Below are 18138 nucleotides of genomic sequence, written 5' to 3' on the forward strand. Positions count from 1 at the left end.
CTATAAATTTATAAAGCTGTAGATTTTAAAACATCAATCTGTTGGGAAGGTTTTACAGGTCAACAGATTTTCAACATGATTTTATAGCTGCAGAGCCGTGAAACATATTCAGCTTTTAAATAGTGTGTGTGTGTGTGTGTGTGACTGATAAATATATATATATATATATATGTATGTATGTGTGTGTGTGTGTGTGTGTGTGTGTATATATATATGTGTATATATATATGTGTATATATATGTATATGTATATATATATATATATATATATATATGTGGAAATTGGCCACAAATGACAAGTAAAATCTCTCTTATTTAAAACTTTGTTGACGACCTCCCTAAACCTTTAAGATGCGCTTGGAGTCTGGCAACAGATTTCAATTCAATTTTATTTATACAGCGCCAAATCACAACAGTAGTCGCCTCAAGGCGCTTAATATTGTACAGTAGAATTTACAATAATAGATACAGAGAAAAACACAACAATCATATGACCCCCTATGAGCAAGCACTTTGGTGACAGTGGGAAGGAAAAACTCCCTTTTAACAGGAAGAAACCTCCAGCAGAACCAGGCTCAGGGAGGGGCGGGGCCATCTGCTGCGACCGGTTGGGGTGAGAGAAGGAAGACAGGATAAAAGACATGCTGTGGAAGAGAAACAGAGGTTAATAACAGATATGATTCAATGCAGAGAGGTCTGTTAACACATAGTGAGTGAGAAAGGTGACTGGAAAGGAAAAACCCATCATGGGAATCCCCCGGCAGCCTACGCCTATTGCAGCATAACTAAGGGAGGATTCAGGGTCACCTGGTCCAGCCCTAACTATATGCTTTAGCAAAAAGGAAAGTTTGAAGCCTAATCTTAAAAGTAGAGATAGTGTCTGTCTCCCGAATCCAAACTGGAAGCTGGTTCCACAGAAGAGGGGCCTGAAAACTGAAGGCTCTCCCTCCCATTCTACTTTTAAATACTCTAGGAACAACAAGTAGGCCTGCAGTGTGAGAGCGAAGTGCTCTAATAGGGTGATATGGTACTACAAGGTCATTAAGATAAGATGGGGCCTGATTATTTAAGACCTTGTATGTGAGGAGCAGGATTTTGAATTCAATTCTGGATTTAACAGGAAGCCAATGAAGGGAAGCCAAAACAGGAGAAATATACTCTCTCATTCTAGTCCCTGTCTGTACTCTTGCTGCAGCATTTTGGATTTAAGGAAGGGTTTTTTGTTGTTTTTTTTTGTTTTGAATGAATAATTTTACTATCAAGAAAATCGTTTGGAAGCGGAATTGATTTGAAAAAGCGGCCATTTACTTGGCCAGAATTTGCTGGCCAGCATCAGACAGACCGATGCTAAAAGAAGCCTCTAAGAACCTCAAATTGAAATTGGAAATGGAATCTGCCGGCTACTCTTGCAGCTGTTGGAAGTACACGTGTCAACAATCAGAAGAGAGATTGCATAAATTTGACCTGCATGTGGGTGTGCCAGGAAAAAAGGCTTCACAGTCCAAAAAAGAAAATTAGAGCAAAACAGCAGTTTTGCTGTAGACCAGACCTTTTAGAATAATTTACTTTGGCCTGAATTAAACATAGTGAACAGTAGACACATTTGGCAGCGATTAAACACAGCTTTTTGGAGAAAACCGTCATACCAGCTGTGAAGGATGGCGATGGAAATTTTTTGGTTTGAAGGAGGCAGTACATCCATGAAAAACCCCGAACCCTATGTAACAAAACCTTTGCTTGAAAAAGTGGTCAGAAATGCCAACAAGCTTTTGTTGGAGGCTGGTGGACAAACGCTTATGTAGAACAAGTCACCAAGTTACTTCTGGTAAAGGAGGTAATGCAGGCTTCTGAGGCCAAGGATGTAGTTACTTGTTACTCATTTTGAGAACAAAAGACATGCAGACAAGATCCCATTAATGATTAATAAATCATTCAACAGTTAACCATGACCACACAAATTGAAGCAGGCCCATTATAGTCAGCATATCTCAGCAGCTTAGAGAGCAACGAATATAAATGACGATGCTAGTTATGACCGTCCAACCGTTTTTTAAAACTTACAGTGGGGAATTTCAATTGAATGGCACTGTGCTAGATGGCCTCCAACAGTTTAAGTGAAGTGAGGACAGGATTAGATTACAGCATCTCTCCATTTACTCTTAAAATAAGAAAAATGATAATAATAAGGTGAATCATGGGTATAGTTTTTTTCTTGTTTTAAAGGAGAAACGAGTTCCATCTTTTTGTTTAGTCATAGTCTTTTAATCATATATTTGAATAGATATCCTGCTGTCCAGTTAGATTTCCATCTTTGTGTCTCTCAGCCTATCAGGGTTTTTCATATGTATTTTTCAACAAAGGGTCTGTGGGAGGGACTGGTGGGGCTGATGGAGATGGCATGAATTTAATATTGTATGTTTTTTCTCTTTGTGGTTGTAGACTGCAAGTGTTTTTGAATACCTATGGTATTCAGACCCAGACACCACAGCAAGTGGAGCCCATCCAGATCTGGCCCCAAAAGGAACTGGTCAAGGTAAAGCTTGTTGGTCACATGTTGGCTAGAGCGTTTTGAAATCATACACCTCTTTGACCTGTGTTTATGTTCTCCTCTTGTGTAGTTGAGAATGTTTGAGGTGTTCTCATGCCTATTAGATGTCCACTGGAGAAATGACAACAGTCAGAAAAGAGGTTTTAACAACTAATCAAGTAACAAACTGAAAACAACATACCTGAAAATACACTTTTTCAGCGAGGCTTCCTGTTGGTTTTTTGTCTAGTTGTGTAGTGATGATGTCAGGGAAACTATTACAGCTAAACTATTAGAAACCAAAAATAGGTTCCTTAACACAAACTTGGATGTGGTATTTAATATCATGTGGTATTAGTGGTAATTCAGCACTCGCATGGTGCATATGTCAGTCCAGAAGTGGGCTCTTCATAACGTGATTTGTTTTTCCCTCCTTCATTATGAGGCAGTTGGTTGAAGACAAACTAACTACTGCCCACAGAAGTAACTAATTAACTAAAATCCATGATGAGTCTAAAATCCTACAGTCTAGCCATGTACACTTGCAATTCTGTATGATTAGACAGTTGCTGTTTGAGTGATGGATTTTACCAACGTTAAACTTGAAATGTAACTGATTGCAGATCCTTTGGAGGTTAGCGGTTAGCACAGTTAGCGCCAGTGACTTGTCCTTGAGTTACGGGCTTTTCCTTATCTTCAAATAAGAAAGCCCAGCCCTGTTTGCTTTGAATGATTGGAAGAAAATGTGAGGGAGGAAAACTGTGATAGACTATTGAAGCCACCCCACCACCAACACAACTACACAGATCAATCTTGCAGTGAGCCAGATTACATTTCAGCAGTCATCTATCAATACCCCAATACGTCTTGGCTCAGTCAGTCCATCTGCTTGTCAGTCCAGGATTTCCTGCTCTTAAGATTTTCCTCTCGATTGTCCCATCAGTCACAGCGGGGCTGCAGAGTAGTTGAAGTGACTTATTAGTTGAGCAGTCATTGTTCACATTGATTGATCAGCATAATGGTGGAGCTTTCACTGTGGCAAACTGGAGGTGCATTGAGCAGAGCTGTCTCCAAATTTGGTTTCAGAACAGTATGTTAGATGGGTCAAAAATTTTGAATTGGTTTCACTATAAGCTGTTTCAATCTCGCATTTAAATATTTAAAGATAAACACGAGCCTAAAAAAGCATTTTCATCAGCATTATGAGACTACGTCGAGTGATGAACGATAAAAAACCCCAATAATAATAAATCAGTTAGTGGTTCAGCTACATTTTTTTAATTATAAGCCACTAAAACTATTCCTTTCTTCAATTTACCTCGGTGTAATTCTTATCTGGTACGTTCTCAATGCAAAGTGATATTTTATAGAATAAAATGATAATGAATCTTTCTGTGTAAAAGGATCGTTTAAAAAAAGGTAACTTTGATTTCAGCAGTAATCCTGCTCTTATGAATCAAACAAGCATGTTGTGAAAATGAAAGTCCAAATCCTGTGTGATGTAAAAACTCCTTTATACTGTCATCTTCAGTATAAATCAGCTTTTACTATAAAAGGGGTTGAGGTTCAATAGCTTTTAATTAAACCTGAATTCACCAGTGAATCTGCTCAGCAAATCTAAATCCCTTCAAACCTTAACTTTCATAACTTTAAGCAACAAAAGTCATAAAACTCTTGCTATTTAAAGAGCAAAATTAATATACTGATTGTGAGATGGTCTAGCTTATGCTCAGTGTCTAGATTTTTTATTTATTTATATATTTTTAAACACAAGTAGCAGATTATTAGTCAGAACAAGGAAGTGAGCCATTTACATGGAAATATTCCTGTAAGAAAAAGATGAGATGGAAGGAAAGTGAAGCCGTTGTCACTTGCTTGAGTAGCAAGTTCAGCACAAGCTGCTATTTTCATTCCGTCCACTCTGCTCCTTTCATCTTTTGCAGATTACACTATTTGTACTGTCATATTTATGACACCAAGCACTACCTCCCCAGCAACTTGTGCTTCAGTCCCATAATATCCGTCACTCAAATCCTTGTCTCTCCACTGGATACTGTTCCTCATCTGCATGTCTGTTGTTTGAAGTCTACCAACTCTGTGTTGTCTGTCTTTCCTCTGTCATATCCATCACTCAGTCACTCCCTAGTTGCTGGTGCTCATCTGTCATGTCGGTTACTTGGCGTTTATTCTCCACGCCACATTCTGTAAACAGCCATTTTCTCCTATCATGTCATCTCTTTGAGCTCTGTAGTCATGGGCCTTTTTGCTTTCCGTCCCTCCATCACAATATTCGTCACATTTGAATCCCTAACCCGAGTCTCCACCCTAGGCCCGTATCCTGCCCCGCCCCCCATTATGTCCGTTACACCAAACAACTCTCCCCTCCAGGTCTATCATCTGCCTTTGAACTGTCATACCTGTTACTTTTTCCTTCTCTGCCTTCTGCCTCATTCTGCTGCACCGCTCAGCCTCTCAGATGGATATGCAATTGTGAGTCAGAGCGGGCACTGTGCTGAATATTAAATCTGAAGCCCAGACAGACATTTCTTCCTCGACAGAATCTGTTTATCTCCGAGTCACCACCATCTCTGGTGCTGCGGGCTGCATTTGCTCACCTCACCTCGTTTCTCGCGGCCATTTGATTGTGTTGACAACAGCTGCCTGTCGATGGGAGAGTGGCAATTACATTTGAAATGTGTTATTCCCACCCATGCACTCTTAAGCTGATCCTCTTTCATGTCACTGCTTTCTCCAAAAATAGCCTTCCTTTTAGCCGTTTCATATCTGATTGTCATCGCCGATTTCACTAAGGATGGCAGTTTGTTTGATGAGACTATTGAATTTTTTCCAGCTTGTGAAGCCTTCCAAATAAGATCCCAATGAGGCTCTTAAAGGTCATTAAAAATACATTTTGTTGTTTCAGGGGTGGGGATGACACTTTGCGTCAAACACATGTCTCAATAGACACCTAAAAACTAAACTGCAGTGTGCTCATGCTTGTTCAGTTTTAAAACCTATAGAAAGCAACCTTCTTCCCACAGTTACTCCACCTTTTACAGCATGTACGGAAATGCAGTGGAGGAAAAAAAAAGGCATTGAATCATAAGCTGCTGTATGCATTCCCCAGCTTTGACCTGTTGTCTATATGAAGGCTCTGTAATCTATGATCTAGAAGAACAAAACTCTCCGGCGAGTGAGTAAAATACTATTAAACAGTCATAATGGACAAAAATATAAAACCGAGAATCAGCTTGTGATAGCTTATCCATTTCTCTTTGTAAATCTACACTGAAAAAGTGTTGGTCAATGTAAAGAGGGTTTCTTTGTTTTCTTTATTAATTGTTAATCAATTCTAGTTTAAAAGATGGGTGTTTAAAATCTGCCCTGTTTTAATTTCAATGTTTAAGGAAGCTTAGCTTGAATATTTCTTTCAAATATGCTGGTTAAGATTTCACTATTTTTATTTTTAGTCATTCAACCATAACTCAGTGAAAAATAATATTTCCAAGGGACTTTTGTGCTGACTTTTGGGCAAGATGTGGAGACTACCCATGTCATCGCGGACATTATTTCGAGATGTTCTCCAACCTGTAAGCTAATTTAAGTCTCTCTGGTTGTCAGCAAATACAGCAAAAATGAATCTTTTGTGAGCATTGACTTCAGCAATTAAATGTACACTGTGCACTGGGCACCAAACCAGCAATAGTAAAATATGCAGAAAAACTCCTGTCTGAGCACCTGTCGAAATGGGGAGTATATCTATGCTGAAGAAAAAGTTTTGTAAGCAAATAATTGCTCATCCTCACACTTACCCACAGAAGAAATGCGAAATACAGCTTTTTGTTACATTTCCCACATGTCAGTCTTGCTGTTTGCGCTTCGGTCAGTGGAAATGCGAGGGAATGAAAGGATGCTTTGATAGGCTGCCTGCGTGTTGTTGTTCGTCATTGGTATTCTGCACACAGGAAGAACTGGGTGCAGAGGTTCCTCCACCCTCCTTTGGGTTTTCTCCTCCAGGTCTTATCTTTGCCTGTTATGGCAATAGTTTGCAAAGTCAGTCAACCTTTAATTAACATTTTTCTACTTTATGAATAAGCATATATGTATGAAACTTTACTTTTTCCCTCTTTTTAACATAATTTTGTATCGTTTAGTATTAAACGCCAGCGTTTCAGAGCAGTGAGGAACCACATAGGAGTGGCAGAGCACCACCTTTTGGAGGATGTTGTGTATTGCAGTTAGGATGAGTTGTAATGCAACAGGGGAAGCTTGATAGGCAGATTTCCTGCTCTGATATTTGAGTCTTTGTGCACTGATGTTGCGTGATGATAGAACTCAGAACGTGTTTAAATTTCACACTCATATGTTGTTCATAGGGAATGAGCACTCCTGGTTTCATACTCAGCCACGTACAAAAGAGAAATGTAACACTGCAAACACAGATTTCTCTCTCTCCCTCACACATAAATGATAAGTTGTGGTGGCTGTGTCACACCACTGGGCTTCGATCCAGCAGCGGCGAGAAATCAATGTCCACCTTCTTTTTCTTTGCATCTTTGCATCAGTGGATTTTGTCAGCAGGCAACACAGTGGTAAGAAGCTTTTATCTAAAACACCAAAGAAATGCTTGGGAAGCTGAAAGGCTGGAGCTCCTGTGTTCTCTCTCCTGTCGTGTGTAAATGCATTTCAGAGATGGCTGAGGGGGAGGCCGTGACCTTTTTCCTCAGTTCTGTTTTGACAAACTGTAGAGCCTTTTGGATATAATAATAAGTTATTACCTGCAAACTCATGAGTTTTTTTTACTCATCGTGGTTTTACTTGCTAGTTGTTTATAGATCTGGGTTTTCCAGTTCCATAATTAGTGCAAAATGCGTAATAATGCAGTTAGTTCAAGCATTTGTTAGCCTATGTGTATATTATATCTTCAGACTTGACTTACAAGTCTTAATCAGTTCACCAATTAAATGATATTTGACCTCTGCCTGTCTTCATCAGCCGAACCATGTTGGAATTGGGAATTAATATCAAGCTCTCTTCCGGCCTCTGTGCACCGGACATACTCGCACTGCTGATGTTAACAGTTTTCATCTCATAAATTTGTTCTGTACTAAAGAACTGACTCAGGATTTTCTCCTTGCGACTGAAGGACCAGACTGAGCCTTGAAACTTGACTTGTGACTTGATTAAAGTCAGCACAGTACTTCTTCTGTAGAGCTGGACGAGATGGAATTACAGTGTGAAGAGATTACACATTGACCAGACAGAAAACACCTACTCTCAAAAAAAAGGACCGCTTTCATTCTCCAATCTATATCAATCTTGGATGTGAACATAGAACTGGATCGTTTGATTGAGTGGAGCTGTGATGATTTACCCAAAGGGGGAAAAACATCTATCTGAGAAGAAGTTTTGAATGTCTTTTAAAATAATAATTTAAAATATTTTCACTTTAGTTTAATTTGTAAAGAAACAAGGTCACATTTTGGGGATCAGTGCAAAGAAAAAAAGCTGATAGATGTTTCAGTTCAATCAGTGATATGTTCTGGTATTTCATGACATGGAGATGGAGAAGATGGTCAAAATCTAAGCAGTGAAGATACTAATTTTCCTCTGTTTTATGTGTTAGTCTTCAATAATGCTTAATCCTACACGTCCCATAGCATAAACAAAGTGTCCATCCCATTCAAGTATTGGCCTGGTTTGTAACACAATCTTCATTCTAAGAAGTTACTGTTTCCATGGGCTAAATACAACTCTTCAAAAAGGCCTTTGTAACATTGAGCCACAACATTAAAACTACTGATGGGTAAAATAAATAAATTATATACCCACCATGTTACGTTCCCCTGAGGGGTCTAGGCGGTGAGGGGGAAGTAACAAAAAGTGTCCGGGTCAGGAAAAAGGAGTCAAGGAGGCAAAAGGGTTAAATTAAATAGTTTTATTAAAGTAGCTCAACTAAAAGAGACGGACAAGCCGCTATCACCATTTAAGGAAAACAAACAAAACTCAAGCATTGGTCAATAAAATAAAAAGTAAGTCAAAAAGAGAGCAGTTCACTAGCTACAAACACAACTCACTAGCTGCAACCACACTAATGGCACTCTTGCCCAGAGCTCACCTTTCCTGGGCTTAAATCTCCTTGATTACTGACGAGAGTCAGCTGCACAAAAGGGAAAGGTGGCACCTCAGGCAGAAGAGGTAGTGGGGCACGCCCACACAGGCACCTTCAGGAGGAGGCCCTGCTAGGGCCGTAACACACCAACGGCACAATTCTCCTATGGCAGTGGCACTGAACTTTTTCGCAACTTCAAGAACCAAACTGCTCCCAGCAACAGGCAATATTTCCAAAGCCACATCACTCGCTAACGTAATTATTTTTTAGAAAGGCAGATTATGGCAGAGGAATCCTTCAACCAGTCGAGAGCCAGTGCTAATTAGCTAGCTATCTACTGCTGATAAAATCTTTTGGTTGCTGTCATGTCAGCCAACAAATCCCAACAGTGTGAAATTGAAGACCAACTGTTCTAAAAATTAATCAAAGCTTCGGATAGATCTGCCGCTGTTAACATCATAACTTGCATATGTGTCACGTAACAACAGAGAGATTGACAGGCTTTGCAACTCAGATCACCAAATAGGAGAATAAATCATTTTTGGGAACTATCACGCCAAAAGATGTTGTTGAGAACTCAGCTTGATCTCTTCTCGTGGGCCCCTTCACTACATTACAACGGTGTTATCAGCTCTCGCTCCCGTGGGTATACTTGAGTCCGCTAAGCATGCTGCTGATGGTGGCACGGGGACCTTTCATTATCGCCACGTCTCATAGCTTTACACAGAGCTACTATCAGTAGGTGGTTCTGCCATATGGAGGTAATTTCAGCTTATGAGTTGCAACAACAAAAAATGTCCCAGTGGGACAGACAGATATTGGACCCACGCTTTCATTTAAATGGTGAATGGAACTGTGCTGCATGACATTTTAAATCAAATGTGGTATTTTCAGTCTCATAGGAGTGCCGATTTGATCGCAGGGACTGCAGATAAAGATGTAGGTTGTAGTTTATGTGAAATCACAGAGTTTACGGGAAGATTTTTCCAGAGTTTAGTTTACTGATAAGGTGTTAGTTTATGTCTCTGTATAATGTGTGTGTGTTTGTCTTTCTGCAGGCGTACCGTTTCCTTGCCTTCAATAAAAAGCTGGGGTTGAGTGGACGCCCGGAGAGGCCAGTGGGCTGCATTGGGACCTGTAAGGTATTTGAATATGCACACACGTACCCACAGTCGTGTAAGTACATCTCAATACATGTGCTTACTGTACATATGTGCTCCATGAGACTTTGCACAGGTCATGGGTGACCACTAGCAAACCTCCCACATATTGATCCACATAAATATTCCAGAGCTTCGCAATATGGCAAAAAATATTCCGCTCCACGAGTGCCTTCCTTCTTTATTCATACACTATGCATCAGTGAACGCTGAGTAAGTTTTGCGTAGTCTCAGGAGTTATTGCATTTTAATGTGCTAAGTCGCTGTCCAGCAGCCTGTGTGTTTTGTCCGGGTATGTGCATGTTGTGTAGCTGTTACAAATTAGCATTTCTAATGTCCATGTTTGCGTGGCGTTAATGTTTCTCGCTGGTGTTGTTTGCGGTTTCTTGCAAATGAAGAACATAGTACAGCTAAATAAGTTGAGCTATAACAGCCTCCTCAAACAAAAGCATTGCCAAACAGATGAATCACGCCTCCCAACGCATTGCTAAACAATATAATAATGGAACATTTATGGGGAAGATGGCTGACTGCCAGAGGACATTATCATTATCAGTGTGTGTGCCCCTGTGAAAATCTGTATGTGTGAAAAGGAGCTTTCTACCAGTTGTGTGAATGTGCTGCATCAGTGTGTGTTATCAAGAGTGATTGTGTAACTCCTGTGTGCCCCCTCTGTCTTAGGATTGATGGCTTGTTTTATACGCTATCCAGAATAATGTATATGTGGCTTCTTGTGAGCTATCCGTCTTCTAATGCAGCTGTTTGTGTGCGTGTGTGTGTGTGTGTGTGCGCGTGCTCGTTTCCCTCTAGATTTATCGTATCCTGGGCAAGACGGTGGTGTGTTACCCAATAGTGTTTGATCTAAGTGACTTCTACTTGTCCCAAGATGTTATGCTGCTGATTGATGACATTAAGGTAAGTCAGAGTCACATTATGGAGCTCACCAATGTCACGAGTCCACAACTTACAAGATTTTATGTGCTTACACAACTTAAATAACTGAGATATATTCAGCTTGTCTGGTTTAAAGAGTCTGTTTTTCAAAAAAGGCAAGAAATCATGTGTGATTTCTTACTGCTTTCACTTGGCCCAATAGAAAAGGCACACGCTGTCATAGACTGCTTAATGCTAGGACTGATAGTGGCTAAACGTGGGCTTTAAAAAACACCTGTAGGCAGTACACTGCATATTATGGATACACATTATCTCAGGTTATATTTATAGGTTATACTAATGATAGTGTAAGGCTACACATTAATGTGCTTAATCTGCAAGAATTAGCAAAAGATTTGCCAGTGATAACTGTTTAGGCTTGATAAAAATCATTTATGGTCACGCCACTTATCATACCTCAGTCTGTAGCTTTGCTTTTGGTCTGTCACCCGTTGGTTTTAAATGCAAATTGAACTCATTAGACTCTGTAAAAGATGTGCACAGCTGGATCATATTCCAAAGAGCCTCTAATAAACAGATTTCTTTTCTTTTCTTTTGCTTTGTGAATAGGGATGGGTATCGAAAACCGGTTCTTGTTGAGAACCGGTTCCCACTGTTTCAATTCCTTGGAATCGTTTGCCATTTTTGCAAACGATTCCCTTATCGATTCCAGTCGCCCCGAATGACGTCACCACGTTGCGGAGCGTCATTTACCTGGCAGGAAACATGGCGGCTCAAACGCTAAAAAGTTTGGTTATACTTTACGAGAACGGATGACAACAGGGCAACTTGCAATACTTGCAAAGTAGATATTTCATTTAAGGGAGGAAACACTACGAATATGCAAAAGCATTTGCTCACAAAACACGCGATGACCTTAAATGAATGTCGTGTTTTTAATTCCGCTCCGGACTCGTGAATCTCAACCCAGCAGCAGCGGTAACGTTTGCACGTCCTCTCCCGTTAATGCGGCAGGTAAATAATCAACTAACAGTGCATATTATGTTAGCGCGATCTGCCTTATTACAAACCTGCCATTACTGTGCATTTAGATGACCATGATGAGAGAGACAGACAGAGTCTGGCTCAGATGCTGGCAGTTCTCGCTGCAGTCTACCGGTAGCGTCTCCTTTCAGGCCAGGATAGACGAATGTCACCGAGCAGTGACTAAGTTTGTGGTAAAAGGCTTGCACCCATTTGCCACAGCAGATGCCCCCGATTTTCGGTAAGTGAATGTGTTTAATTGTAGGCAGGGACATTACTGGATATTCTTGTGTAATTGCTACAGAAGAATATTTATTTTATTATTTTACATTCACAATTTTTTTTCCTGGGGACCCTGTGACACCCCATTGAAGAGCCGTAGGTTGGATCTGTTAAGATCTCACTGTTGGGTTTGTAAGGCCATGTTACTCTTAAATTTCTATCTTGTTCAAAGAGAAGATATAAAACAAAGATCTAAGCTAATTGACCTTAGTGTTCTCCTTTTTAAAAAAAAAAAAAATCGATAAGAGAATCGATAAAGAATCGAATCGTTAAACAGAATCGAAAATGGAATCGGAATCGTGAAAATCTTATCAATACCCATCCCTATTTGTGAATGATTATGCCAATCTTGTCTTTGGTCTTCAATAGTTGGTGCAAAGTAGCCTCTTACCACTGAACATTTTTGAGTCGGGAGATGTACAAAGTGCAGGTAGCCAAAACATTTAGCACATTCAACTGTTATCATTTGTATACTCGGCTCTCTCAGCCATGGTGGAAATTCATGGAAGGTTCAGAACTTGTTGTTCTTTTTTTAATTACTTTAAAAATGTCAGACTTTCTGATTATTTCCATATTTCCATAAAAAGACTAATGATATTAATATGGTTGCATACTTTCAGGACTGCTCTATATATGCACTACACACATCAGTGTCTGACACTGATTGCCAGCTAAGAATGGCTTATCAGCATTAATTGGCACCTGCCACTGAAAAACGGTAGAAGCGTATGACTGCAGGAATTTGCATATACCAAGACTGAAATATTAATTAAAGGAAATTATCAGGCAGTCTATACCTAAGTTTCCTATGTGGTCATAAAGCCGCTGTTGTACTTTTTAATATGTGACAACTGACAAAGAATTTAAACCCAGAGTGAACTTTAGAAATACCACAGATTCAAGCTGAAAGTTGAATCTTTGTACTGGAAGTATGAAATGGTGTCTGTGTGTTTGTGTGTGTCTGTGTGTCCAGAACACCCTGCAGTTCATCAAACAGTGCTGGAAGATGCCAGGGCGTCCTCTCTTCCTCGTTCTCATCCGCGAGGATAACATCAAGTAATATTTACACTCCACAATAGTTATTTTGTCGTTTTTTTGTGGTCTTCCCGCTGTATGATCGCTTTCTCAAAGCATTCTCCCTTCTCCAATCTCGTCATACATCACTCACTATCTCATCTTCTGTCTAACATCCCACTCAAGTTTGCAACAAAATGTCTTGACAGAGAATTTATTTAGCTTTTTTCCCCCATCAATCATGTTTCTGTTTCTCCTCCTCCCCTCCATTTTTTCCCTTCAGTATGTACTATCTGTCTTTATATGTCTTTAAGGTGCTACTGCACATTTGCTTGCTGATTGGGTGATAATGTTTCTCATTTGTATCACTATAACCTGGCTGGTGGGCTGATTACAGTAGTATTGACCGTTATCCAGGGAGCCATATGTTAAATGTGCTACAAACGTTTAAGCAGCCACGCTACAGCATCTGGAATGAGTCAGTGGGCTCTCATAGAAACAATTCAATAGTTTTTAGTTTGCTATTGATTGGGATTATGACCTGTCTAGGGGTCAACAACATACCAGATAAAGCACTGAGTATACTCATTTAATCTGAAGCTTCAGTTGCATACTATTAGTGTGTTTAATACAGATATTATATCTGGAATAAAATCAATGATACTTGTGATGAAAGGAGAGAGAGCTTATCGCAATATTTTAACTTCTGTCTCATCAGAGGAAGCCGCTTTAACCCAGTCTTGGACATGCTGGCCTCATTCAAGAAGGGCAGCATCGGAGAAGTCAAAGTTCATGTTGACAGACTTCAGGTTTGTGGATCTGGTTAATTATGATTGTGTTTGCAGTGCAAATGTCAAAGATATGCTTTAATCAACACTTAAACAATCAAACTGATCAACTAAATGAAAAAACCCAGACAAAAGCCGAACACGACCTGCAGCACCGAAGCTTTCTACAGTAGTTGGATCCAGTTAGATCAAACAGATTTAATCCTGGCAACTCTCATTGCAAAGCGAGGGCGATCTCTGTCTGTGCCCATTAGAGACTATAGCAGGTCTGGTGAATTCACAGTGAGGCCAGTGGGTATCGTGTGTTCTGCATCCTGCACACACTAATCAGGTAGCTTGCTCACCTAAACCAAATGGAGTCTTTCCACTTGAGGCACTGTGAACAATGAGCTGAAATGGTTTTCCAACACGGCCTGGATTTTATGTGTGAAACAGCAAAAGCAATGTGATGCAAGTTTCTTTGACACTGAGATACTAGCTACTGTCTATCCATCCATCCATTCGCTTCCGCTTATCCTTTTCAGGGTCGCGGGGGTTGCTGGAGCCTATCCCAGCTGGCATAGGGCGAGGTGTGGGCTACACCCTGGACAGGTCGCCAGTCTGTCGCAGGGCTAACATAGCTAGCTACTATCTAGTTTAATGTAATTGCTTTGACTGCATTTTGTAGTTATTCAAAATAATTCTTATCAAAATATGAAATGTAGCAAAAATAGACAGCAACAGCAGCACATCGTAAGCTGACATGATACTGAAACAGGATGGTAGATTTAGTGCTAGACACCAGTGAACATAAAATGCTATTACAGTTGATAGCTTGACTTTATTATGATTTTATTTCATAGGATTATATCTGAATACTTAAGAGAGGCCACTGGGCATGTATTTGGTTAGGTTTGGTTCTTATGTGTTGAACACGTTGAATATATTTCATATCTACAACTAGAACCTCTCTTTCTTGTGTGATCATCAAAATGGGTCAATCATACATTTAACTGAATCACGCTCTTAGATTCACATATTCTTACATTTCCAAGCAAGCACAGAATCAATATCACCACTACTTTTACTCCACTTTTGATTGTTTGCTTATTGTGGGGGCTTTTATAAAAGCAGCCGTAGAGACAGAAGTATACAGGCTGCTCCCTTCTTTTAGCTCAGCAGATATTGCAAATAAACTCTAAAATAAATGCACTGGTGTAATATAGCAAATGTTTTAATAATAAATAGTTGTCCAGGGCTTCCCCTCTGCCTTACGGTACAAATAAAAATGTATCAGCCTTCAAGCTGGTGTTCCCCTTTATTTTAATAGCAGCACCAGTGTTCATCTGTGTGTGACCTTGGTCTGTGAAATTCAGTATGAAAACTATCATTGTTGGCTTGAGAAGGCTAAAGCTGCTTTGAGCTCTGAATGTTAGAAAAGGTGACTGGGACTGTGTGAGTGAAGGTTTTTATGGCTTGTTTTTGGATGACAACATGGAATTAAATGTTATATTTATAGATGACAAGTCTTTTCCTTCTGTGTTGGTTTTGACCTACTCAGAGGTAAATAAAATTAAGTCAAAGTGCATAAATGAATAAATAAATGTGGCTTATTGGCATTATGAAATGGATGAAGCAAGTGTTACAAATGCTCTGAAATAACCTCTGCCTATATGGTTCATTAGTCAGTGTTCAGTAGATGTTGCAGTGCCTACAATCTGAAGAAGAGTCAGGATCATAAAACATCCATCCATGCATTCGCTTCCGCTTATCCTTTTCAGGGTCGCTGGAGCCTATCCCAGCTGTCATAGGGCGAGAGGCGGGGTACACCCTGGACAGGTCGCCAGTCTGTCGCAGGGCCAACACACAGGGACAGACAACCATTCGCACTCACTTTCATTCGCACATTCACACCTAGTGACAATTTGGATTTTCCATTTAACCTATCCCCACAAGCTGCATGTCTTTGGACGGTGGGAGGAAGCCGGAGTACCCGGAGGGAACCCACACAAACACGGGGAGAACATGCAAACTCCACACAGAAAGACCCCGGCCTGATGTTGGAATTGAACTCAGGACCTTCTTGCTGTGCGGCAACAGTGCTAGCCACCGTGCTACCATAAAACATATTTAAAGTAGGTAGAGCAGCTTGTCCACTAATTGGATGGTTATTGGTCCAACCCCTGGCATCATCGGACAAGATAGTGAATGCTTAATTAGCCCTGATGCATCCGTCAAAGTGCAAATGTGTATGTGTGATTGTTATAAAGGGATAGAAAAAACCCACACATGCTTTATTTTGCTGGTGCCTTGTCCATATTATATCTCAATTTGGTGCATCATTGAAATCTTCGTAGGGCTATTCCCAAATTTACAGTTAACCTTAAAGCTAACCTGTAGACCATCCTCAGTTTTAACTGCATGGTTCAAATATGTCTACATTGAATGATTTTGAACACAGTATTCATGATTTCAAAAACCCAGAAAATTAGGCCAAGTTAGAACCAGGATTATTTGCACACTGGTAACTTTGTAAAGTTTATGACAGTTTTCTAACTTGAACTTCACTTCCAGTGTGTTTGTGGTGTTCAGCAGAGACTTCCTCATATGATCCTTTCTTTTTCTTTTTTTGCTTTCAAGTTTTTCCCTCCCCTTTGCCTATTTGCCATTCACAACACAGCTGACTCCTACAGCTTTGAAACATTTGCTCTTCATCATCTCATTGTTATGGGGAGCAGGATTGCTCCTCTCCTACGCCTCTTATTTTTGTTTTGGAGTTAACTTCAGTTGGAATGGCTAATATCACATTTAGACCACAGGAGAAAGGCAAACCGAACTGCACTCCTACACAGCTATGCTTTTAAAATGCTCAAACTTTTATCATCGCATTACCGTGGAAGACGCTCACTTGTCACTGCGACAGTACACATTTGTAAAATTTGAAAAATGAACTTAGTGCACACCTTACTACTCCATTTGTCATCTGGTACAAACTGCATTATTTAAACAGTTGTTTTGTAAACCGAGTCACCCGACAAACTTCCCCTCTGGGATCTACGCAGCTCCTGAGTAGGCTTTTAGAAGTACTTTGTCAGTGCAGTACTGCAGAATCTCTTGAATGCTAAATTCACCAAAACAAAAAAAAAAGTCACTTGACAATTTCTTTGATGTGCACTTTCCTTATCAATCATTTAGACCCTGATATCTGGGGCATTTGTGGAGCAACTGGACTTCCTGCGTATCAACGAAGCAGAGTAAGTCTAGTGTTTAGGCTCCCTTTGACAGATGTCAGTGTTTTTTCCATAATTACTGCATAAATCAAAGTGTCTAAGTGATACCAGCTTTATTTTCATTTACTGCTTTAATTGTGAAAGCAAAGCTGCAGATAACACAAAAAATATAATTTGTCTGTATCTGTGTGTGCGTGTGTGTGAGAACAGGATCCCAGAGTTTAAAAGCTTTGAGGAGCTGGAGCTGCCTAAGCACTCCAAGGTGAAAAGACAAACAAGCACGCCAAACGCCTCCGACCTGGAGCAGCAGCCCGAGATCAATGTGGAGGAGTGGCAGAACAAGTCCACCAATGAAATCATTCAGAAGTTCCATGTGAGTTGTTCAAAAAGTACCCAAAAATAACATATTCTCTTAACTAAAGAGAACTGTGAGTAAAATGGACAGGGCATAAAGTTTTCCTCACTGTTGTAGCTATAGCTGCTAATTAAATGGTAATCTTTTATCCGAACAGCATTACCAAGACTGGCAGAAGCCCCTCCAGCTCTTCCTTTTATGCCATGTCTGACTTAATCAGTGTCGTGCCCGTTGTCACTGATGCATGCTCAGCTTTGTTCCCCCCGGGGTCTTTGCCTCTGCTTTCCCAGAACAGAGCCCTACTGTCAAACAGAAATGATCTTGGCTGAAATGTTTAACTATACTGTTTTTGTATGGAAGGCTCATCATCCCTTTCATTTGAATGTGTATCATTGTAAAGGACTGTGACTGCTTGGCAAGTCAGGCTCAGCTTGCTAGCCTCCTTCTGAGGAGAGAAGGACCTGACTTCCTTGCCAAAGATGGTAAGCACTCGCATTGTGAGCTAGAGAGCAACTAAAAGCTGTACTTTCACAAATTAACAGCAAATCTGTTTAAATCGAGGAATTTCCACTTCCCAGTTTTGCCTGACATTATCTAAACTGTTTACCTTAAAAAATCGATGCATTCATCAGTTACATCTTATTAATTTAAATACAACTCTATTTCTCTTTGAAGTCTTTTTAAATGTCTGAACGTTTTGTTGTAATTATAGAGAGCATGATGGAAGAATTGGAGAGAATCTACAGAAGAGCTGGCAGCCGAAAACTTTGGTCT

At 40.1% G+C, this 18138-nt stretch overlaps 1 protein-coding gene and 1 long non-coding RNA gene across 4 annotated transcripts in view; one reads left to right on the plus strand and one right to left on the minus strand.

The window, feature by feature from the left end:
• The window catches only part of phkb (phosphorylase kinase, beta), a 102408-nt gene that overhangs the window by 75205 nt on the left and 9065 nt on the right, over nt 1-18138 (plus strand). For all 3 annotated transcript variants that reach the window (XM_085155719.1, XM_085155709.1, XM_085155728.1), the window contains 9 exons: nt 2440-2533; nt 9698-9781; nt 10610-10714; nt 12972-13054; nt 13731-13821; nt 16975-17033; nt 17220-17382; nt 17765-17846; nt 18077-18134. In XM_085155719.1, the coding sequence (XP_085011845.1) occupies nt 2440-2533; nt 9698-9781; nt 10610-10714; nt 12972-13054; nt 13731-13821; nt 16975-17033; nt 17220-17382; nt 17765-17846; nt 18077-18134 (819 nt within the window). The remainder of the gene's footprint in view (nt 1-2439; nt 2534-9697; nt 9782-10609; nt 10715-12971; nt 13055-13730; nt 13822-16974; nt 17034-17219; nt 17383-17764; nt 17847-18076; nt 18135-18138) is intronic.
• Nucleotides 2932-9535, minus strand: LOC146526157 (uncharacterized). Its single transcript, XR_014873598.1, has 2 exons — nt 6340-9535; nt 2932-3481 (listed from the first exon to the last, which is right to left on the minus strand). It is a non-coding gene; the product is annotated as an uncharacterized LOC146526157 (long non-coding RNA).

The sequence above is a fragment of the Neolamprologus multifasciatus genome, chromosome 1 (genome assembly GCF_963576455.1).
Source record: "Neolamprologus multifasciatus chromosome 1, fNeoMul1.2, whole genome shotgun sequence".
In the NCBI taxonomy this organism is placed as follows: Eukaryota; Metazoa; Chordata; class Actinopteri; order Cichliformes; family Cichlidae; genus Neolamprologus; species Neolamprologus multifasciatus.